This window comes from Kogia breviceps, chromosome 4, assembly GCF_026419965.1.
Source record: "Kogia breviceps isolate mKogBre1 chromosome 4, mKogBre1 haplotype 1, whole genome shotgun sequence".
NCBI lineage: Eukaryota > Metazoa > Chordata > Mammalia > Artiodactyla > Physeteridae > Kogia > Kogia breviceps.
The window spans coordinates 115,977,904-116,002,231 of record NC_081313.1 but is presented as its reverse complement, the minus strand read 5'-3'; the positions used below and the strand labels follow the sequence as shown (position 1 = coordinate 116,002,231).

The 24,328-nt window shown below is 39.5% G+C and overlaps 1 protein-coding gene across 1 annotated transcript in view; it reads right to left on the bottom strand.

Moving 5' to 3' along the window:
* The window catches only part of CTNNA1 (catenin alpha 1), a 195,783-nt gene that overhangs the window by 133,428 nt on the left and 38,027 nt on the right, over window positions 1-24,328 (bottom strand). Inside the window, exon 3 of the mRNA XM_059061247.2 lies at window positions 23,706-23,901. Within this exon, the coding sequence (XP_058917230.1) occupies window positions 23,706-23,901 (196 nt within the window). The remainder of the gene's footprint in view (window positions 1-23,705; window positions 23,902-24,328) is intronic.

Here is a 24,328-nt window from a genome sequence, read left to right as displayed (position 1 = left end):
GGAACCCTCTTGCACTGCTGGTGGGAATGTAAATCGATACAGTCACTATGGAGAACAGTATGGGGGTTCCTTAAAAAAATAAAAATAGGACTACCATATGACTCAACAATCCCACTACTGGGCATATACCCTGAGAAAACCATAATTCAAAAAGAGTCATGTACCAAAATGTTCATTGCAGCTTTATTTACAATAGCCAGGACATGGAAGCAACCTAAGTGTCCATCAACAGATGAATGGATAAAGAAGATGTGGCACATATATACAATGGAATATTACTCAGCCATAAAAAGAAATGAAACTGAGTTATTTGTAGTGAGGTGGATGGACCTGGAGTCTGTCATACAGAGTGAAGTAAGTCAGAAGGAGAAAAACAAATACCGTATGCTAACACATATATATGGAATCTAAGAAAAAAAAAATGTCATGAAGAGATTAGTGGTAGGACGGGAATAAAACACAGACCTACTAGAGCATGGACTTGAGGATATGGAGGGGGGAAGGGGAAGCTGTGACGATGTGGGAGAGTGGCAGGGACATATACACACTACCAAATGTAAATTAGATAGCTAGTGGGAAGCTTCCGCATAGCACAGGGAGTTCACCTCTGTGCTTTGTGACCACCTAGAGGGGTGGGATAGGGAGGGTGGGAGGGAGGGTGACGCAAGAGGGAAGAGATATGGGAACATATGTATATGTATAACTGATTCAATTTGTTGTAAAGGAGAAACTAACACACTATTGTAAAAGTTATACTCAAATAAAGATGTTAAAAAAAAAAACCATTGTATGCCTTAAAAAGGTAAATATTATAGTATGTGAATTATTATGACTCAGAAAATAAAAAGATAAGAGTATCAAATGCAGTGACCTGAAAATGCACACACCTTGGAGTTGGAGGTAAGCTTGAGTTTTGACTTTTCCACTTACTATGTGACTGGACTCCATAGCCTGTTTCCTCTTCTGTAATACGTAGAGAATAACTTGCTGTGAGGGTCAACTAATAAGACATGTAAAAGGCCTACTTTATTACCTTGCATTAGGAGACAATATAGGGTTGGTAAAAATTATTACTATTAGGTAAAACAAGACGAGAAGACAGAGAAAAGATCTTCATTGCATTTCCTGAGTATTCAAATCTGTTCACCAATGACCCTCAAGGGCATCCATGCCGTCTTTCAGCAAGTGTTTACTGAGTGCCTGCAATGAACCAGGTGCTATTCTAAACACTTGGGATAGAAATTAACCAGACAAAAATTCCTGGCTCCAGGGAGCTTATATTTTAATGAGAGGGAAAGATAATAAACATAATAAATAAATCAATTATAGAGGGGGAGTGACAGAACTAAGGACAGGGAGAGTGGGGATATAACATACAACTTAAAATAGGGGGATCAAGGCAGGCCTCATTGAAAAGGTACCACTTGAGGAAAGCCTTGAAAAAGGCAGCACAGGAGCAATGTGGCTAACTGAAGGCAACTTTGCAAGCAGAGGGAACACCAAGTCAAAGACCCTAGGGCAGATGCACACTAAAATGATCTTGGAAGACCAAGAAAGCCAGTGTGGCTGGCATGGAGGTAATGAGGAAGAGCGATTCTGTGGTATATGCAAAAGCCAGATTTCAAGGATAACAAAACAAGTTAGAAATAAAACTGCTCTTTCAAGAATTTGGTCTGGGGCTTCCCTGATGGCGCAGTGGTTGAGAATCCGCCTGCCGATGCAGGGGTCACGGGTTCGTGCCCCGGTCCGGGAAGATCCCACATGCTGCAGAGCGGCTGGGTCCGTGAGCCATGGCCGCTGAGCCTGCGCGTCCGAAGCTTGCACTCCGCAGCGGGAGAGGCCACAACAGTGAGAGGCTCACGTACCACAAAAAAAAAAAAAAAAAAAAAAAGAATTTGGTCTGCTACTAAGAAGAAAAAGTCAAGGGCCTACTAAAGAAAATTCTTTTGTTTTTTGTTTTTATTTTTTGTAGGATTAGTAGTATAATGAAAGAGTATGATCATGAACTTACAATCAGACAGAAACTGTAGCCTCACCACTACACAGGTCAGTTTCCACAGCTGTACAACAAATAATACAGGTAATCCTTACTTTGCACAGTAGTGCTGGTCTGTAAAAATGATCACACAAACTGAAACAATGCAATGTGATCTTAATCATCAATGGGGGGCTTCCCTGGTGGCACGGTGGTTGAGAGTCCGCCTGCTGATGCAGGGGACACGGGTTCATGCCCCGGTTCTGGAAGATCCCACATGCCACGGAGCGGCTGGGCCCGTGAGCCATGGCCACAGAGCCTGCGCGTCCGGAGCCTGTGCTCTGCAACGGGAGACACCACAACAGTGAGAGGCCCACGTACCGCAAAAAAAAAATAATAATCATCATCATCAATGGGAATAATTACAATTGTCTTGTGACCTTTAAAATTTTTTGTCAACAGGTTAAAAGCTCCTTACTATTGATTATAAATATACAGGGAAATTTAACAAAAATAGTACAACTAATACTTATTTAATACATAACTTGAAACACTATGATAATAACACTGAGAATGAAAATGTTTTATTTCCTTGTAAGAAAACTACTCAAAAGGAGTTTCTGAACAATGCTTCCTTTTTCAACATGATACAGAGTATCTTTTTTATCCCTTCACAATTATCCTATTTCTTTCTAAGTTTAGATCAGTTTCCAGCATTTCCTTTGCACTTTCAATGTTATGAACTATCTCCAAGAGTTCCTTTAATGTGAAGGTTTTGATAACATCACTTTCTCTTGGACATCATTATCCTTTCCATCACAACTACTTTTCTCATTTATGTCAATAAGTTTGCCTTCACTAAGTTCCTCTGACTGCATATCTAAAGTCTCTTAAACAGCAGCAGTGTCAACATTTCCAGTCAGCTATTTCTTCTGAAACTTGGATTTATCACTTTTTCTTTCTTTGCTGTACTTTCATCTTTGTTAGCAAATTCCCTCTTTCAATGATCTCTTCTTATAAAATGGCTCACGTGGGTTTATCACTGAGAGACAAGGAGGCAACATGACACACTGTGCATGAACTGAATAGCTGCAGTGACCAATCAATCACTAACAGACCTTGAAAGAAGAGACATGATTGGTCAGTAATCGTGATGCAGACCTTTTATTTATGTAGTGATTTGTACACTTTAGAGCTAGCAGCAAAGTCTGTACTGTATACAATCACTCAGTTAATATACTAAAATGTGAACCATGTTATTGGGGAACTGGTATTATGAAACTGTGGTAACAAATTTGTGCATACTGGAACAGTGCAAAGTGAGGACTGCCTCTATGTACCTCCCAGGCTTACTGTGGATATGAAACCCAATGTTTAGGAGAGAGGTTAGAATAGTGCCTGCACTCCCATACTATCTTTTATCACTATGGGAATTATTTACAGACACATTGAGGGGGTAAAGGAGGCAAAAAGACACCAAAGACATATAACTAAAGAATGAAGATTCCAGGGCTTCCTTGCTGGCACAGTGGTTAAGAATCCACCTGCCAGTGCAGGGGACAAGGGTTCGAGCCCTGGTCCGGGAAGATCCCACATGCCGCGGAGCAACTAAACCCGTGCGCCATAACCACTGAGCCTGCGCTCTAGAGCCCGCGAGCCACAACTACTGAGCCCACGTGCCACAACTACTGAGGCCCGCGCGCCTAGAGCCGGTGCTCCGCAACAAAGGAGGCCACCGCAGTGAGAAGCCCATGCACCACAACGAAGAGTAGCCCCCGCTCACTGCAACTAGAGAAAGCCCGCGCGCAGCAACAAAGACCCAGTGCAGCCAAAAATAAATAAATAAATTAATTAATTAAAAAAAAAAAAAAAAGAATGAAGATTCCAGATCACAGACAGGAACACACATAATCAGGACCACAGGAGGAAGTGAGAGCCATGGAGTTCTTGCACCCTCAGATGAGAAGTGAAAGCAGAGGTAGCAAGAGGCTTCCAGGTAGTATGAAGTTTAGCATAGCTAGAGAATCTATTTTCTCAGAGGCAGTAAATGAAGCTCTCCTAAAAACTGAACAGGATGGGGGCTTCCCTGGTGGCGCAGTGGTTGAGAGTCCGCCTGCCGATGCAGGGGATACGGGTTCGTGCCCCGGTACGGGAAGATCCCACGTGCCGCGGAGCGGCTGGGCCCGTGAGCCATGGCCGCTGAGCCTGCGCGTCCGGAGCCTGTGCCCCGCAACGGGAGAGGCCACAACAGTGAGAGGCCCGCATACCACAAAAAAAAAAAAAAAAAAAAAAAAACTGAACAGGATGGTAATGGAAATGAAGGTTTGAGGAGGGTGGAAGAAACTCTGAAGCAGCTGCTACAGGAAATAGAAACGTGAATTAACCTGAGGTAAATGAAAGAACTGTGGGAAGAACTAAAGGCCCAGTGTAAGCCAAACAGGATGAACTTACAGTACATTCTTAAAGCTATAGCCCATCTAAATGAATCAAAACTCTTCTATAATTAGCTTACATTCAAATGGACAAGCATAAAGTCTTATAATTTTAAATTTAATTACTTAACCTCACTGTAATAATCCCCCAATTTATACCCAACTCTAATCTCTCTTTATACCATAACCCCCTCCTTCCAAATTCTCACTCCCTCCCCACGTTCCTCTTAAACAGCTTCATGCCTCTACAGCTAGCATGATAGCATTCTACATTACTATCAGGTCAAACAATAAGTGGAACTGGTAGGAAGAAGCACAGTAAATTAAATATATTTACATCCACCCTCATCTCTTTTAGCTCACAATCATAATGGCAAACCCTTAACTTCATGGCTAACATATGGTATTAGTAATGAAAAATACATCAGAAAACATACTGTGTGATGGAGTAAAACATACAATTTTTTTCCACTCAACTATGAATAGTAAATAAGCCATTAGCTTTTTAAAAATAAATTTATTTATTTTATTTATTTTATTTTATTTTTGGCTGCATTGGGTCTTCATTGCTGCACACGGGCTTCTTCTCTGGCTGCAGTGAGCGGGGGCTACTCTTCGTTGTGGTGTGCAGGCTTCTCATGGTGGTGGCTTCTCTTGCTGGGAGCACAGGCTCTAGGCATGCGGGCTTCAGCAGCTGTGGCACACAGGCTCAGAAGTTGTGGCATGCAGGCTCAGTAGTTGTGGCATACGGGCTTAGCTGCTCCGCGGCATGTGGATCTTCCTGGACCAGGGCTCAAACCCATGTCTCCTGCACTGGCAGGAGGATTCTTAACTACTACACCACCAGGGAAGCCCCAATCCATTAACTTTTTTTTAAAAAAAGAGGGGTGGACCTCAAATTTCTGCTAAATGGTCATCTCTATAAAAGGAACATGATATTATAAGATTGACTTGAGATGTTTAATAAGGTAATCAATCAACCTTTAAAAACGATAAATGTGGGCTTCCCTGGTGGCGCAGTGGTTGAGAATCCGCCTGCCAATGCAGGGGACACGGGTTCGTGCCCCGGTCCGGGAAGATCCCACATGCCGTGCAGCGGCTGGGCCCGTGGGCCATGGCAACTGAGCCTGCGCTCCGCAACGGGAGAGGCCACAACAGTGAGAGGCCCGCATACCGCAAAAATAAATAAATAAATAAATAAATAATTTAAATTTTTAAAAAAACGATAAATGTAACTGCCAAATAGTTTATAGTGCATACTTGTAAGAGTTATCAAAAGTACTCTTTCTGTACACAAAAAAGGCAAACTAGGAAAACTGAGGCAGACAGGCAGTCTGTCCAAGGTCACATGATCAGCAGTAAAGGTTGAGAATATAACTGGGTCTTCTGGCCTTGTCCCAATTGTCTAGAGTCTACTACATGACATCTCATATTAACCAAGATATAATGGAGATGGAACATAAGATAACCCACTACTACTGTTCCATCAGCCAAGAAATCTGATCTGTCAACACGCCCATCCCCTGGCATTTTCTCCTTAACTAAGCTGGGGATAAAAGTTAAGCTCCTCTGGAGTTCAAAACAAGGACAAATGGCAACTGTAAGTAAAGTAAACCAAAAAAACACCATTATACTAGGACAAGATAAAGGCCATTCTGAAGCATCAAATACCTTGAGTAAATTCCCTTCAAAGCAATTCAACTTTTTATAAAGTTATGGGTAAAGGACAGGTTTGAAAAGTGTGTGTGGGTGTGTGTGTATGAGAGACACACACACACAAAGTAAAAAAAGAGAGAGGACTGTTTCTTCTTTTTTAACTTGAGCCTAGGAAACATGAGATATGCTATTATGCCACTCCTTTAAAACAAAGAATGTTGCTAAGTAATATTAATGAATATATACTCTTCTCCCAGAACAACGTCTGGAGTAGATCAAACAAGGTATTGGAATTTGGTCTGAATCCCAACTTTGCTATTTGGTGGCTGTGTGACTTCGGGTTGCTTCAGCTCTAAGTCTGTTTTCTCTTCTGTAAAATGAGAATACCATGTCCCACCCCACTGGGCTGTTTTGAAAATTAAATGAGGTAATAAATACAAAGCTCACAAATATTTCTGTGCCCCTTCCACTTTCTCATCTTTCTCCAATTCTTAAACCTATTCAGAACATTGTCATTGCTCACACACCAATCATTTCTTATATTTTCAGAAATAACATCATGCTAGCAAGTTTCTCAAAGGATGAAGGAAAAATTGGCTCTTAATTTGTAGTGATGAAGTAGTAAAGGAGGCATCTCCTTCACTCCCATCTCCATAGTGCAGAAAGTGGTAAAAACCGGTCCTTTTGTGATAACAGCTACAAAGCTCGACTTAGTTCCCCTTGCTGGGCTTTAGTTTTTCCAGCTTGTTTTTAAAATTAAAAGAGAGAGAGAGAGAGAGAATCTATGCCAATCTGAGGTTCCTTCAGGTTTTTAAAAACTGGTCATCTCCCTCGTATATCCTATTTACAAGTTCCCATCCCCCAAAGCCCATGCCATACTATAAAAATGGCTCCTAATCACAATGCCATAGCAGAGGGCACCAAGTCCTCAGAAATTCAGCTATGGAAACATCTCTATAAGCCTTCAAAAGTCCTCCAAGGAGACTCAAAATATAGAGCAAAGTTATATTTTCCCTAAAAACAATACTAAGGATACTTCTAATATGCGCCTTGGCCAGAAATTTTCTACCTTTTTTTTTTTTTTTTTTTGCAGTACGCGGGCCTCACAGTCGTGGCCTCTCTCCTGTTGCGGAGCTCCAGACATGCAGGCTCAGCGGCCATGGCTCACGGGCCTAGCCGCTCCGCAGCATGTGGGATGTTTCCGGACCAGGACACGAACCCGTATCCCCTGCATCGGCAGGCAGACTCTTAACCACTGCGCCACCAGAGAAGCCCCATAATTTTCTATCTTTAGGTCCAGAAAAAAAGAACTCTGCCAGCCCAGCAGAGGAACATGGTTTATCTTCTGTAAGTTATATAATCTACCAGCTCCAGGTGTCTTTATTAATGGAAAAAAACCCTTTTTTTAAATTTCCACCTTAAATAGCAGATATACTATAATCTGTACTGCACAATGAGAACGGAAATCACAAAGTATTTATGTCATGGGGGAGACTACACCAACATACATGAAAATATTAACAGAGGTGGTATAGCATAAGGTTGTATAGCCCGATGGGTGATTATTTTCTGCTCTTTGTGTGGGTTTTCTTTTTTAACTTTCTATAATGAATATCTTTTTAAAGAAAAAAGTCTTCAAATAATTTTAAAATGTAAAATATCCTTAATTCATGTCTGTGATACATAAAACTGAGGTTTTCCTAGAAACGAATTACTTAAAGCACTCCAAGAAAGTCTATATGCAAATTTTCTTTTTTCAAAGGTATAAAAAAATCCCATGGCTACTAGTGTCACTGCAAAATGGAAAAAGGAAAATTAGCCTACATTATGAAATAAAAGCTTTGTAAAATCAGCTATCTTGAGAAGCTTATCCAAAATATGGGAAAGCCAACTGGTAAAATAAGGGGCCCATCTGCAGACCCAATCTTATTGTCATTATTTTTTTGTTTTGCTGCTGTAGGAGAAGCTCAACTATTATACAGACCCTAACTAGACATTTCTTAAATAGAACATTTTATAAGACCATATTATTTGTTATCAACTGCCAGATCCAAAAGAAAAGATATATTAAGACATCCACCTGAATATGCTTTTGAGGACCAGCAAACACAGCCCTGTGTTAAAATGACAGAAGCTTCCAGGAGAAGAGTTAAAAGCCATTCATCATCTTAAACATGTTCCATTATTTATTCATTTCATGATCAATTTCACAGCCATATGTGTAATTCTGATTCCCCCTCTCCCACTAATTTCCTGGATGACCTTGGTCAAGTCACTTTGATCTCTTTATCTCAGAATGATTTTAACTGTCTAAAATTTTTCATTCTCTCAGATATCTCATACTATCCTTGTTAACAATGGCAGGCTTCAGTCCTTAAAATAAAAACTGTCCTATTTACCACACTCCTTTTAAGTTTTTGAAAAGTGAATAAAACTCTGGTCATAAATATATTAAAGAGAAGTCTTCAGTTTTCTGGTTCAAAATAACCTTCTTAAATCATATTACTCTATAGAGGATATTATTCAGCCATTAAAAATTATGTTGTAGGAAAGTACTGAATGATACTGAAAGATGTTCAGGACCCATTAAGTGAAAAAAATAAATGAGCAAAACATAATTCTACCCATGTGAGTATATTCATAAAAAACAAACTGGAGGGGTCAAGACCAAAATGTTAACCATTGATTTCACCTCTGGGTAACAAAATTATAGCTGATTTTTACTTCTGTTTTGCTCTTACTTATCAAAAACATGTTCACTGCAGAAAATTAACTTTTGTTAAAGGAATATTTTCAGTTCTACCCAGAGTAGCCAGACAAAGAAGAGGAAAAAAAAAAAAAAAGAACAAGCAACCAATATCACAGGTAAGTCTGTTATAAACCACCCTGTACTTAACAGCTGGGCATCTTTTTACACAGTAGAAAGCAAAAAAAAAAAAAAAAATCCAGCCCTGAATTTGAATACAGGATTCCTAATTCTTGAAAGTTACGTTTTTATTGCTTTAGCTCCACTGATAAACCTACTTTATACCAAATTCTCTTAAACATATCTGATTAAAAGATCTCACCAAAAAGTGATATACCTATTCTTACTTCATTGTTATAATTCCACCAACTTTCTTATTACAAAATAATAAATTGACAGGACCAAGTCTTCACAAAATTATTTACCAACTTCAAGATAATCAAGGATTAACATGCATTTTCCAAACTGTCCCAATCCCTTCCCTCCAACACCCAAAATTTTTTAATTCATTTTCCATGATCTAGTAACAAAATAAGACATCTTCCACACTTGTCGATGAAGACAAACTGGCAATATAGTTGCAAAGAATAACAGATTTTATAACATAGTCCTTATGGGAAGGAACCAAATGGTGGAATACATATGGTATAACTCACCCACCCTGTGACATACAGATGAACATGAACAAAACACTTAATGCTCTCCACCTTCACCTTTCCATTCATCAATGGGTGATATTTGGCAAAAACCACAGACCCCTAGATGACACGTCCATAACTATAGAAAAACTGACAATGATTCAAAGAATTCCTGACAGATGCTTTAAGAGAACTTCCCTGGGGTGCCATTTTTAATCCACAAAACTGTTTATTAGGGAGGGTGACGCAAGAGGGAAAAGATACGGGAACATATGTATATGTATAACTGATTCACTTTGTTGTAAAGCAGAAACTAACACACTATTGTAAAACAGTTATACTCAAAGATGTTAAAAATAAATAAATAAAATTTTTTTAAAAACTGTTTATTTTTTTTAAATCAACCCAGAAAAAAAAACATTTAATATGTTATTTAAATACTGTCAGCCCATCTGAATCAGTTCAGGGAGCACCTAGAAAAACTCTCAATCTACACCCTTCCCCATCCACTCTGGGTAAGAAAAAGAGTTTTGAAATTTCTACTTTTTCTAGTAGACAGAATGGATCTTTTTAAAAAATTTAAATAGAGTACCACACATATTCATGTTCTCATCTTCCTTACTAATTCAAGTGTGCCCTGCTGCTATTCAAAAACACTCCAAAGAGAGGCACTTACTTCCTGATTACACATTCAAATAAATGCATAATATGCATTTCAACTTGGAATCACTTTCTTAAGAAATTAACTAGTAGCAACCACGTTTCTACATCATGGTTGAAGTCATGTCAAAGTCAAAAATTCCATACCTAAGATAACTTCCTTAGCTACACTGTACAAATATATTAAGGCAGGAATATTACCCACTGTATCTTAAAAGTGTTATTATCCTGGTCTGTGTTATTATTTTTGTGAGTTTAACAAGATAGACTTTAAAAAAAGAAGAAGCAATTTCAAAATGACAGGAAACATTAGAATTTAATAACTTTATTCTCCTTTCCTCATTTCAAAGCTGGCTACACCAGAACCCAAGTATTTGCGAAGCAGCATATGCTCACACAAGGGTAGTGATCCAGAAGCAGACAGCATCCCTGACACATCCCAAATCAAAGAAAATGTAGCCTCCAGCCTAGAGACTTACAGTTTAAGTCAGACAGACAACTTTAAGACATAAAACACTCAGATGACAACCAGTTAATGACTTTTTGGAATTTATATTTTGCTTTTCCTGCTCAAGTTAAATGAAGAACAACAGAAAACGGATTAAATAGTGAGAGTGGAGGAAGAGGGGTCAATAATGAACAAGTTTTAAATTAATCACAGTCCTCGGGAACATATGAAGGGTAGGAATTGGAGTGGGAGCACTTCTAACAACAGATACAGCCATCACGGGATCACACGAAAAGAAATTTCCACAAAAATAAGCAGCGAAAACAGGATGAAAAATCTACCAAAATAGCAAGGGGAAAAGGCAGGATAACAAATGAGAAACCAGAACTTAAAGCAAGAGTATGAGAAAAATCAGCTGATTTCTTGTTAGATTTAATGAAGAAAGTGATTACACTAATCTGAAAACCTAATTAACTTAAATTTAATCGTTTTCAAAACGTTAAATGTTTCTCTGCTATTGCTCTTCCATAGCATAATTAACACTTTTTGAAACCCATACTCAATATTCCAGGGTAGGAATACTTGTCATTTTTTTTCCTGTGAAAAATTAAAGAGCCCATATATAAGATCAAGCTCATGATTTCAACGTGAATAAAACCACACTTAACAAGACCAGACAAATTAAAATGCAGTCTCACACACCCACACAAAGCTCCTCAAAGCTATGTTTCAAGTCTTCACATCATGAACTTAGCAAACCCAGATTTCACTCTGTCTCCTGTCTACCTCTCAAATCCTACTCGAGACACTCACTGACAGCTGCTTTGTCCTGATCACATCTGCCTTCTAACATCTATCTTGAAGGCTGACTATATTAGATGTGGGTCTACCAGTCTGAAGCTGTCAACATCTGCACTGGACAGGAGACCAATTTTCACCTCCTTCAATCTGACTCTAGTTAGTTGCCAGGGAGAAAATTATGCCTCAAGAGCCTGATAGCTTGTGCTCAATATTCTTTTGTCAGGTATAAAATACATCCACTATTTTCCTTAAAACTGCCTTGCCAAGATTTACAAAGGAAAAAAATTTTATATATATATATATATATATATATATATATATATATACACACACACACACACACACACACACATACACACCACAAAAACATGTACACACACACATAAACATGCATGCACGCACACCTCCCCATATGTATATACTATTTTCTCCCTGTATACAAATCATTCAAACTATAACAAGGAAGAAGGCCTCTACGTCCTCAATTTCACTGCACAATTACTGAGATAAATAAAAGAATGTCTCTTAATATCAATTTAAAACCCTCACTGCCTAATCTTTCTTTGTAACAATGTCCTTAAAAGACCATCAGTTTTATCTATGTAATTCTGTACTTTCAAGATTTAAAAAAAGCTGAGAAGATATTTGTGCAACAAGTCCATTAATGAATATGCTCACCAACGAACTGTAACTGCTAAGATCACACAGATCTTAGCAAACTCAATAGTTTTAACTCTATTGTTTTAGAACACCAATATATACTGCTTTCTTGCTCTAAAAGTTACAAGACACTTTCTACAGAAAAGATGGTTCTTATAACACCTGAAACTTAGTACTGAACAACGATTGCTCTCAATAAGCTAAGTCCTACTTCTACTCAAGAACTTGCTTGCATTATAAACAAAGTTTACCTGAAATGGAATACTGTAATGATCCCAAAGCCAGAACTTGAAAAGGAAAGCCTCCGAAGAAATCTTAAGACAAGTACTGCCTGACATAAACAGACATGAAAGGTGGGAAAGTATAAGCCAAACATTAAAATGTTTGCTTTCTATTTACTTGTCAAGGATACTTAGTAAAAGGATTTACTCTATTTTTACCTTCTATCCATTTGGGGAGATGGGGTATGTAGGTATTACTATTAACTGTTTTTCCAATATTGGAGAGGAGGCCACAGTGAATTATCCAGATGTTTTCATGTTGTCCACCATGTGAATAACAGCACATACATGAGAGATGACTGGGTGTGGTTACTAGTAGGGCAGTCATGGAACAAAAATCAAACCACATGGTCTGGGAGGCAGTAAAAGTCACTGGATTTACCTGCAATCTTTGCTTTTTTCAACTAAACTCAACCACCTTTTCCAGGACTACCATAAATCAGGTCCCACCATTAAAATCATTACAGACACACACAATCATGTCTTGATTCTCCAACTCCCCAAGTTAATCCTCTGCATACCAAGAGATTAGTGATGAGAAACCTAAAAGATTAGCACCTCTGGTCCAGTAAGCCAAGTCACAATTTTTGAAAACCTGGCATTATTCCAATCAATAAGAAAAATAACAGGGATTCAACAAATCAACCAAGGAGCACTAATGTTATTTTGTTTGTTTGTTTTTTGGGGTTTTTTTGCGGTACGCGGGCCTCTCACTGCTGTGGCCTCTCCCGTTGCAAAGCACAGGCTCCAGACACGCAGGCTCAGTGGCCATGGCTCACCGGCCTAGCCGCTCCGCGGCATGTGGGATCTTCCCAGACCGGGGCACGAACCCATGTCCACTGCATCAGCAGGCGGACTCTCAACCACTGCGCCACCAGGGAAGCCCAGCGCTCATGTTTATAGATACTTCTCACTGCCCTAGGGGCTCTCACAAGCACCATCATGTTTCAGATACAGTCATAAACACCAAAAAAATGGTCAACATCAATTAGTCCAAATAATGCAAATTTTTAAAAGATAAAGTAGCATTTTACACCTCTAAAGATAGTAAAAAATTTTAATGGACTATCCCATTACTTATCAAGAAGGATAATTTGCTTCCATTAAACATCATATTATTATATCCCTTGTTCCCTAGGAGAACGCTCCACCATTCCTTGTGTCCTGGAGTGAACATGTGATCCACACTGGCTAATCAATCTCCTCTGGAGATAGAAACTGGTTTAGAGCTGAGCGTGACCAAAGCAAAGCTAATCAGTCCCCTCCATGACTAAGATATAAACACTAAGAAAGAAAAGTTTCATCTGCTGGGATGACAAAACTTGGATGACCACCTCAAACTAGAGGTGAGCATCTTGTCCAATATGTATATATGAAAACAGAGGTAAACAAATACATGGAGGCAAGTGATGAAGGAAGCTTCACATCCTTTCAGTCAAGTCACACTGGCCATGCCTGAACTCAGGATCTACTCCTGGAATTCCCAATTACTAAGACCCAATAACTCCCTTTTTGCTTAAACAAGTTTGAGTTGAATTTCTGTAACCTGTAACAGGTGAGGTTATATGAACACTAAGCAAACTAGATCGATAGATAGATAGATATAACCCTACTGGAGAACTATTTAGGACTACATTTTTAAAGTCCTAAAATCTATGTCCCTGAGGAAACTTTCTGAATGGTACTTACATGAGTATACATATATGTAAAACTTCTTCAATCTGTACACCAATTTGTGTACTTTGCTGTATATAATATAAATTATACTCTAATTTTTTTTAAAAAGATCTGTGCCCCTATATTCCTACTCCAGGAAATACATCTTAAAGGTATATTTTTTTAAGGGGAAAACATTATATATATATATATATATATATATATATATACACACACACACACACACACGGTATTCACCCACTACAGCAGTATTTATATCAAAAACATAAAAATAACCTCTAAGTCTAATAATAGGGAAATGATGAAATAGAAAGTACATAGTTTGGTTCTTTTTTTAATAAATTTATTTATTTTTGGCTGCATTGGCTCTTTGTTGCTCTGACCGGGCTTTCTCTAGTTGTGGTGAGCAGCGGCTACTCTTTGTTGCAGTGCGCAGGATTCTCATTGCGGTGGCTTCTCTTGTTGCGGAGCATGGGCTCTAGGCGCGTGGGCTTCAGTAGTTATGGCACGCAGGCTCAGCAGTAGTGGCTCGCAGGCTTAGCTGCTCCACAGCATGGGGGATCTTCCCGGGACAGGGATCAAACCCATGTCCCCTTCACTGGCAGGCAGATTCTTAACCACTGCGCCACCAGCAAGTCCCAGAAAGTACATAGTTTTAAAGACAATAAATTCCAAGGTTATACTAAATCATAAAAAAATGCCTGTAATTAGTGTTAAATTTTTTTTTAAAGAAAATAGTAAAATGATATCAAAGCTAGAAATAAAACGGGTAAAATGCATATGTGTGTAGCCAAGGACTTGAAAAGAAACACAAAACTAAATAAATATAAAATACTATTTATAATAATTCAAAAAATAAAATAAACTAATAAAATGTATAGAGGATATATATATTATATATATATATATACATGGTGCTAAGCACTAATGAAAGAAATAAAAAAGATCTAAATTGATGGAAACATTATTTTGTTCATAGAAGACTCAATATAGTAAAAATATCAACTCTCCCCAAATTGATTACAAGTTTAATGTAATTCCTACCAAAATCGCAGGTTTTTTGTAGACATAGACAAGATTATCTAAAATTTATAAGGAAAAGCAATAAAAACTAGAATAGCTGAAACAATTTAGAAAAAGAATAAAGGGGGAGGAATCACTCTACCCACTTCTAAGACTCATAGCTACAGCAATAAAGACTGTGAGCATTGGCAGAGGGACAGACACATAGATGATACAACAAAACAGAGAACCCAGAAATAATCTCACACAAGTACAGGTGACTGATTTTTAACAGGGTGCAAAAGCAATTCAAAGAAGGAAAGACAGTCTTTTCAACAAACGATACTGGAACACCTTGGATGTTCACAAGGGAAAAAAGAACTCAACCTAAACCTCACATTTTATACAAAAACTAACCTAAAATGACTCTGAGAGTTAAACGTAAAACAAAACTTCATGAGCTAACATAAAGCTTGTTAAAGAATTCTTAGACATGACACCAAAAGCAAGATCCATGGGCTTCCCTGGTGGCGCAGTGGTTAAGAATCCGCCTGCCAATGCAGGGGACACGGGTTCGAGCCCTGGTCCAGGAAGATCCCACATGCCGCGGAGCAACTAAGCCCGTGTGCCACAACTACTGAGCCCACGTGCCTAGAGCCTGTGCTCCACAACAAAAGAAGCCACTGCAACATGAAGCCCGAGCACTGCAACAAAGAGTAGCCCTGCTCGCCACAACTAGAGAAAGCCCACACGCAGCAACAGACCCAATGCAGCCAAAAATAAAATTTTTTTTAAAAAAGCACGATCCATAAATGGGGGGATATCAATAAATTGGACTTCATCAAAATTAAAAACTTACTATGCAAAAGACCTGTTAAGAGGATGAAAAGACAAGCTACATCCACACCATGGAGTACTCACAAACTACTGATAAGACACACCAACTTGGATGGCTCTCAAGGGCAACATGTTGAGTGGGGGGAAAAAAAAAAGCCAATTTCAAAAGGTCATATACTCATATAGAGTATATTATACTATATGAGTCCACTTATACAATATTCTGGTGATGACAGAATTAGAGATGGAGACAGATTCGTTGCCAAGGGTTAGGGATGGTGGGGGATATAAGCAACATGGGTATGACTATAAGGGGTAGCATGAGGGAGAGCTTTGTGGTGATGGAATAGTTCTGCATCTTGATTGCAGAGATGGTTACACAAATCTTCACAGGTGATAAAACCAGAGAATTACTGTGCCAATGTCAGTTTCTTGGTGTTGATACTGTACTATAGTTCCATAAAATGTAACCATTGGGGGAAACTGGGTAAAGGTATACTGGACTGCTCTGTACTATCTTTGAAAATCTGTTGACTTTTTATTAGTGTAAATAAACAGTGAAGCAAATAATATAATGGAATTTTTTTCAACTTGATGGAAAACTGCACACCAGAATCTTAGAATGGCTCTAAACTGAGGAGTATGCTAATTTTAGGTAATTCACCTGGAGTTTTTAGTAGCACACACTGCCTCAATATATACCCTAAGTGATTCAAGTCTGAGGAAAATACTGTAATTTTTCACATACCGGGAGTAAACCTGCTTGACAACTGGCCAACTCTCCCTTTCCACGGTCTGTTGCAGCAGTCCTGTCCTTTTTTTTTTTGCGGTACGCGGGCCTCTCACTGTTGTGGTCTCTCCTGTTGCGGAGCACAGGCTCCAGACGCGCAGGCTCAGCAGCCATGGCTCGCGGGCCCAGGTGCTCCGCAACATATGGGATCCTCCGGGACCAGGGCACAAACCCGCATCCCCTGCATCAGCAGGCAGACTCTCAACCACTGCGCCACCAGGGAAGCCCAGTCCTGTCCTTAATAGCACCATCTCACTGCCCACCACCTTGATGGTTTCCTGACTGTTGGTCTGGCCTCCAGGGTCTCCCCCAACCACTTTAAAGCTTCCTGCACACACCTGAGAAACTAATCTCTCCCAAACACCACTTTTTTTTCATATTCTGTGTTGCCCAGATGGCAGAAATCCTTAAAACAGGAACAAAGTTAAGGAGACATATTTCAGTTTAATTTAAGAAGAAAAAAGCTTTAAAAATAAACACAAGGCTGGAAAAAGCTGCTTCCAGAGGTAGCAAGTCCTGAGTCACTACATATATCTAAATATATGGGAACCTGAACCTGGGAGACCTGTTCCAGCCACAGAACCCTCTAATCCTGTATCATTTCCCAGACAGTGCTCCCTTCTTCACCTGGCATTCCAAGCCACCCTCTAAAATCTAGCTTCCAAGCTCTTTCTTATCTAACCTCTCCTCCCAGAACTCCTCTCCAGTCAGAACCCTCACTGTTCCTCAACCACATCTTGCTCTGTATGTTGGTTTTCTTACCTGAATGACTTTTTCCCCTCCCTTCTTTCACCTTTCAAGATCCACTACTGCACCTTCAGGAAGATTTTCTAATCCCATGCTTAACCTCCTAGTCCACTCCATTCTTTGCATGACATTCATGCTATTATTAATGTACATTTCCATATGTCCTGATGATAAGCTCCAAGATGAAACAGGAAAAACAGCCTCCTGTCTGTCTGCCTTTCTTTTTTTTGGCCGCGCTGCTCTGCATGAAGAATCTTAGTTCCCTGACCAGGGATTGAAACTAGGCCCCCTACAGCAGGGGTCCCCAACCCCCAGGCCACAGACCCGGTGTGGTGGACTGTTAGGAACTGGGCCGCACAGCAGGCGGTGCAAAGGAGGTGCGGGCAAGGGAGCGAAGCTTCACCTGCCTGCTCCCCATCGCTCGCATTACCACCTGAACCATCCCCACCCCCATCTGTGGAAAAACTGTCCTCCACAAAATGGGTCCCTGGTGCCAAAAAGGTTGGGGACCGCTGCAGTAGAAGCACTGAGTCCTGACCACTGGACTGCCAGGGAATTCCTGAAGACAGTCTCTCTGCATCAGAGACCACACCTGGTCACCCAGCCCCTTCCCCAGTCTGGTGTCTCTAAACACAAGTTTCTTCCCAGGAAATCTACTGTTGCACAGTACACCAATCATTGGCCCCTTTACCAAACAGAGTATCATTAGAAGCCGTGTGGGAATACATAAAGGTGCACCTCAGATTCTTGGGGCCTTCTCCTCCCTCCTCCACCCCAAAATGCCCAAGAGCTGTAGGGAAGAAGTCACTGATGCAACAGCAAGTCTCTGTTCTTGGCCTTTGAGATCTAACTGTGAATGGTAACTAATGGATTAAAAAACACTGTTCTAGTAGAAACTATTCCTCCATCAGTCAACTTCCAATTTACCATCACTGGTCCTCCTTTTTTAATGTCTCCCCCTTTTCAAACAAGTTTCATTTAGGCTTTCCCATCTCTGTCCCTTGGATGTCCCCTAATCAGTTAAGGGCCCTTTTTTCTCATCAGAGCCCTATTCAAGGACTCATGAATACTCTTCTCCAGGTATCGTTAAAATACATCAATATATGGGCTTCCCTGGTGGCGCAGTGGTTAAGAATCCACCTGCCAATGCAGGGACGTGGGTTAGAGCCCTGGTCCGGGAAGATCCCACATGCCATGGAGCAACTAAGCCTGTGAGCCACAACTACTGAGCCCACGTGCCACAACTACTGAGCCTGAGCATCTAGAGCCCGTGCTCCGCAACAAGAGAAGCCACTGCAATGAGAAGCACACGCACCACAATGAAGAGTAGCCCCCGCTCACCTCAACTAGAGAAAGCCGCACGCAGCAACGAAAACCCAATGCGACCAAAAATAAATAAATTAAATTAATTTTTTTTAAAAATCAATATATGTATAAGGAATGAATGCTAATGGGTATGAGATTTCTTTTGGGGGTGATGAAATGTTCTGGAATTAAATAATGGTGACAGCTGTACAATTCTGTGAATATACTAAAAACCACTGAATCCTATATATTTTAAAAGGGTTAATTTTATGTTAAGTGAATTGTACCTCAATTTCTTTTTTTTTTTTTTTAAGGTAAGATTGATTCTCCACCAGTATCCCTGCATTTACATTTGGCAGTGGGGAGGAAACTCACCTTAATTTTTGGAAAGAGACTTTTCTCACATAATTCTTGGAGAACATAGTCAATTACCTTCCTCAAACATTTAAGTGCCTATAATAGAATAGGCACCATGATAGCTGCCACAGAGAACAGTCACCAGACCAGCATAGAACCTACCCTGCTGGAGCCGAAGGAGCGGAAGACAACCAATTATTTAATTATCACTGTGCTAAGAGCTAGGAAGAAAAAGTAAAAAGTAAGAATGACCTAATCAGGGAGGGGAACATGGGGGGTGGGCAGAGTCCCCAAAAAGCACATCTCTATGAGGCACATGTATGCCTCAGCCCACATAAGGTAGTTAACAACTAGTTTGGGCTGACTAGCAGTACAATGAAATCCCTAGATCACAGGGGTTTGGAGGCCATGCAATTGATAATTGGCTCCCATCCACCACAGGAGACTCACCTGGTCTTGAGGTAAAGTGACCCTGCATTTACGTATGTGAATGTTTTACCCACTGACAGTGTTACGATAACATTTTAGTGTACTCACAAATGTTTGTGTTTATTATTCATGTAATCAGGGGCAAATACAAAAAGAAAATTAAGTTATGCTGAAAAACTGCACACATTCAAGTCTCTGGTTATTAATTATGACTGCACAGAAAGCACAGGGCTTGTACAAACTCAAAGATATAGAAGGTCCAATTTTTGGCTCAAAAGCATTATAAGTACCTAAATCAATTATTTATTAGAAAACAGTAAGCTCGTATCTTTAACCCTAGATCAGAGGTCAGCTAACTATAGCCTGTGGGTCAAATCTGGCCAACCCCCTGTTTTTATTAACAAGTGTTCCTGGAATACAGCCATGCCCATTTGGTTTATATACTGAATAGCTGCTTTCCCAACACAACTGCAGAACTCAATAGTGTCAAGAAAGACCTTATCGCCAATAAGGTCTAAAATACTTACTACTTGAACTTTACCCCCCCCCCCCAAAAAGCCAACTTGTACTAGGCAAAAGTAGCCCACATTGATTTGGAACAAAATAATCTTTTTATACATCCTTTAGGGACTTTCCTGGTGGTGCAGTGGTTAGGAATCCACCTGCCAGTGCAGGGGACACGGGTTCGAGCCTTGGTCCAGGAGGATCCTACATGCTGCAGATCAACTAAGCCTGCGTGCCACAACTACTGAGTCTGCGCTCTAGAGCCTGTGAGCCACAACTACTGAGCCCACGTGCCACAACTAATGAAGTGCACACACCTAGAGCCCATGCTCTGCAACAAGAGAAGCCGCTGCAATGAGAAGCCCGCACGCCACAATGAAGAGTAGCCCTGCTTGCCACAACTGGAGAAAGCCCATGCCCAGCAACAAAGACCCAATGCAGTCAAAAATAAATAAATAAATAAAAATAAATATACATCCTTTAGCAATTAAGTGTTCCAGTGGATAAGCAACAGACTTGAAATGCAAAGGATTCTAACTCTACTTCATTAGTCAATCTGCTATGGAGCGCTAGATAAATCATACTTACTCTACATTTTATATGCCAGTAAAATTCAGAGCAGTCAGGTCAGAGTTTTGCATTAGTGCTCAGGACCACTGAAAGCAGGCCTGGGAAAGGTTTTTTCATTAATTATCTTTCCCTACCCAATAAATTACCCCAAAATTTGGTTGCTTAAAATAAATATTATCTCCCCAAGTCTTCTGTGGGTCGGGAATTCAGGGATGATGGGGGCTGCCGTCACCTGAAACTTGACTGTAGCTGGGGGATGTGCTTCCAAGGCAGCTTACTTACATGCTTGGCAAATTGGTACAAGAGACATCAGTTCCTCTCCACAAGACCTCCTGAGTGTCCTTGTAACATAGCCGCCAGCTTCCCCCAGAGTGAATAACCCATGAGAAAGAGATAAGAGGATACAACACTCTTTTTATGACTTTGCTTCGAAAGTAAATAGTATAACTTCCACATCACATTCTCTTTATAGAACCAAGAGTCTCTAGGTACATTCAAGAAAATCAAAATTAGTTGCCACTTTTTAATTAAACGGAGAGGCGTCAAAGAATCTGCAGATACATTAATATCATTTCAGGGTTTCAAATGATGAGTAAACAGCTTCAACAACATAACCAACAAGGTTTGGTTGACTAAAGAATGTGTGCTTAACCACTTTCATACCATGTATTTTCTACTTATGATAGGAGAGAGGCTGCATCACCATTTGTTAACAATCACCAAAGAAAAAAGCCAAAAGAAAAAAGGCAAGGCACTTTGACTTTTCACATCTGATACAGTAACAATGATGACAGGCAGTTATATATTTGCTTTAGTTTTACTTTTCTTTTGTTTTGTCTTCCTGCAAGGAGAAGGAAACTTATGGTGACTAAATCATGAATAGATCAAAAATAATTGCAAAGCTGGACTGGGACGAACAAGTATTTATGATTCAGAGCCACATAAAAGATTTTCTCACACATAAGCAAAGAAAACAAAGAAACAGAAATTTAGATATGCATTCATAATAGGAGGGTGCTTGGGGAGAGTGTATTATACCATGATTGCTACAGATTTGTATCAGAGTAACTTCTGAAACAAGGAACATATACAGTTGGAAAAAAAAGTTACTTGCAATAATTAAGCTTTATTTTGAAAATAAATGTCTTAGTCACTAGACAATGAACACCTGACCAAATTCACCTGTTAAGATTGTGAGTTTCATTAGAGGAGACAAGAAGTCCCAGGAAACAAAACTTTCTGAGGTCAATGAAGTAACAGCCATCCTGATTTCCTCAATAGGAAGCTCAAAAATTGTCCTGAATTGGAAAATTAAACCACTTTAAAATAAATTCATTAAAAACCCACTCTACCAAGTTGATAGTGTCCTGCCAAAATTCAAGTCCACCCAGAACCTGTGAATGTGGCCTTATTTAGATATAGGGTCTTTGCAGATATAACCAAATTAAGATGAGGTCATACTAGGTGGACCCTAAATCAGTGACTAATGTCCTTATAAGAGGTAACTTTGCAACACAGAGATACATAGAGAATAAATACTATGTGACACAAAGAGACAGATATTGGAGTGATGTGTCTATAAGCCAAGGAATGCCAAGGATTGCCAGCAACAACCAGAAGCCAGGAAAGAACATACAACAGATTCTTCATCAGAGGCCCCAAGAAAGAATCAACCCTTGGGCTTCCCTGGTGGCGCAGTGGTTGAGAGACCACCTGCCCATGCAGGGGACACGGGTTTGTGCCCCGGTCTGGGAAGATCCCACATGCCGCAGAGTGGCTGGGCCCGTGAGCCATGGCCACTAAGCCTGTGCATCCGGAGCCTGTGCTCCGCAATGGGAGAGGCCACAATAGTTAGAGGCCCGCGTACAGCAAAAAAAAATCAACCCTGCTGACGCCTTGATTTCAGATATCGGGTCTCCAGAACTTCAAAAAAAAATATTTCTGTTGTTCTAAGCTACCAAGTTTGTAGTAATTAATTATGGCAGCCAGAGAAAACTAACACATCCACCTAGCTAGTACTATGGAACTTAAGTAATCTCATCATTTACAGTATTAGAAATATTTATTCACAAACTCAGAACAATGGGAGAGAGCATCTCCATTTAATGCACTGCTCTTTTTGGGTACTGTCACAGGGATGAATTTGACTTAAGACTCCAATGGACTATGTACATTGGCTGTCAGCCATCAGAGAGCCACTGAGGTTCTCCCAAAAGCCAGTAAAGCACATGCACAGAGCAGGAGGTCAGTTCACCTTAGATGATATCAAACAGCCGTAAAAAAACCTATGTCTTTGTTGAAGTCCTCCTGCTGGAACAGAAGTTTAACACAAAACTGCAGGTTTCAAGAAGTTAATTGTCCAGATTTAAAGTCCTCTTATCTAGATAATCAACAAGGACCTACTGTATAGCACAGGGAACTCTGTTCAATATTCTGTAATAACCTAAATGGGAAAAGAATTTGAAAAAGAATAGATACATGTATATGTATAACTGAACCACTTTATTGTACACCTGAAACTAATACAACATTGTTAATCAACTATATTCCAACATAAAATAAAAAAAATTTTTTAATAAAATAAAGTCCTCTTATATTGTGCTTATTACATCATAGTGATGACAGTTTTCCTAATAGTAACTACTGATAAGCTGTGGGTTACAATTTCACTCTTTACTACTTCTGAGTTTCCAAAAAAAGTTTCCTTTAAGCTCACATTTAAATTATTCTAAACTCAAGCCAGTGCAAATATGCATGGCTGATTTAACATACCAGTCTGACAGAATGAAGCAGTTTCTAGTGTATTTTCAGAATAGCTGGACATTTTTCCATTTTATGACCCTTACATCTTCAGCACAAACTAAGAGATATTACATAGGATAAAATATAAACTTCTGCCCCATTTATTTCCTATCAAATTGTGTTATAACATTTCTAAGACTCAACTATTATTTGGAACACCCAAGGGAACTAGATTCAGATTCTCCAAAAAAGATGTTTCTTTGTTAATCTCTCCTGATTAAAGCTTAAGCCAGTACAACTTAATACATCTCCACTAAGTGAATATTCAGTTACTTGAGCAACTGGCAAGCATATAAGAATGAAAATACTGACCACAAAAAGTCACCTTTAAGGATTATTTTTCTAGAAAGGCCTGCCTCTCTCTACATAAAAAGCAATATTGACCTACCTTGTTTTCGAACATCTTCTACAGCAGCCACAAGCTCCTCCTTGAGAAACTGACTCTCCTTTGCAATTTTATCCCCCTTCTCCAAGAAATTCTCAGTTGCCTGTTCAACAGATGCAGCCAAAACATGGGCCTTCTTTGAACGACCTCTCTTCTTATTAGAGGGCCCCTTGCTATTGGTGTTTACCAGGGTTGTAACCTAAAAGTTTCATTTTTGAAAATTAAATTGTAGTCAATTAAAATTTTAAAAAAAAAAACAGAAAGACTAACATCTTTAAAGGTAGCAAGAATAAATTATTCATAATAAAATGAAACATCACACTTATGAGATTCCACTAAGTATTAACAAATAACATACAACTCTCTCCATATTTAAGATATTCAGGAATGATACTCTAGTTAGTTTCCAAGATAATTTAGCTATCTCAATGTGTAAGCTAAGAAACATAATAAATATTTTAATTCCTCAAACATGATCATTAGGTTTTTAAGCTTCAATTTACAAATTAAAAACTGGTAACAAACAAGTCACATGTCTCTACTGCATGTCATCAAGAAGGTTAGAAAGAGGTTAACAATGAATTTATTAGATCTGCCTGGAGGTCACATTTTTCCATGTTTTCAAC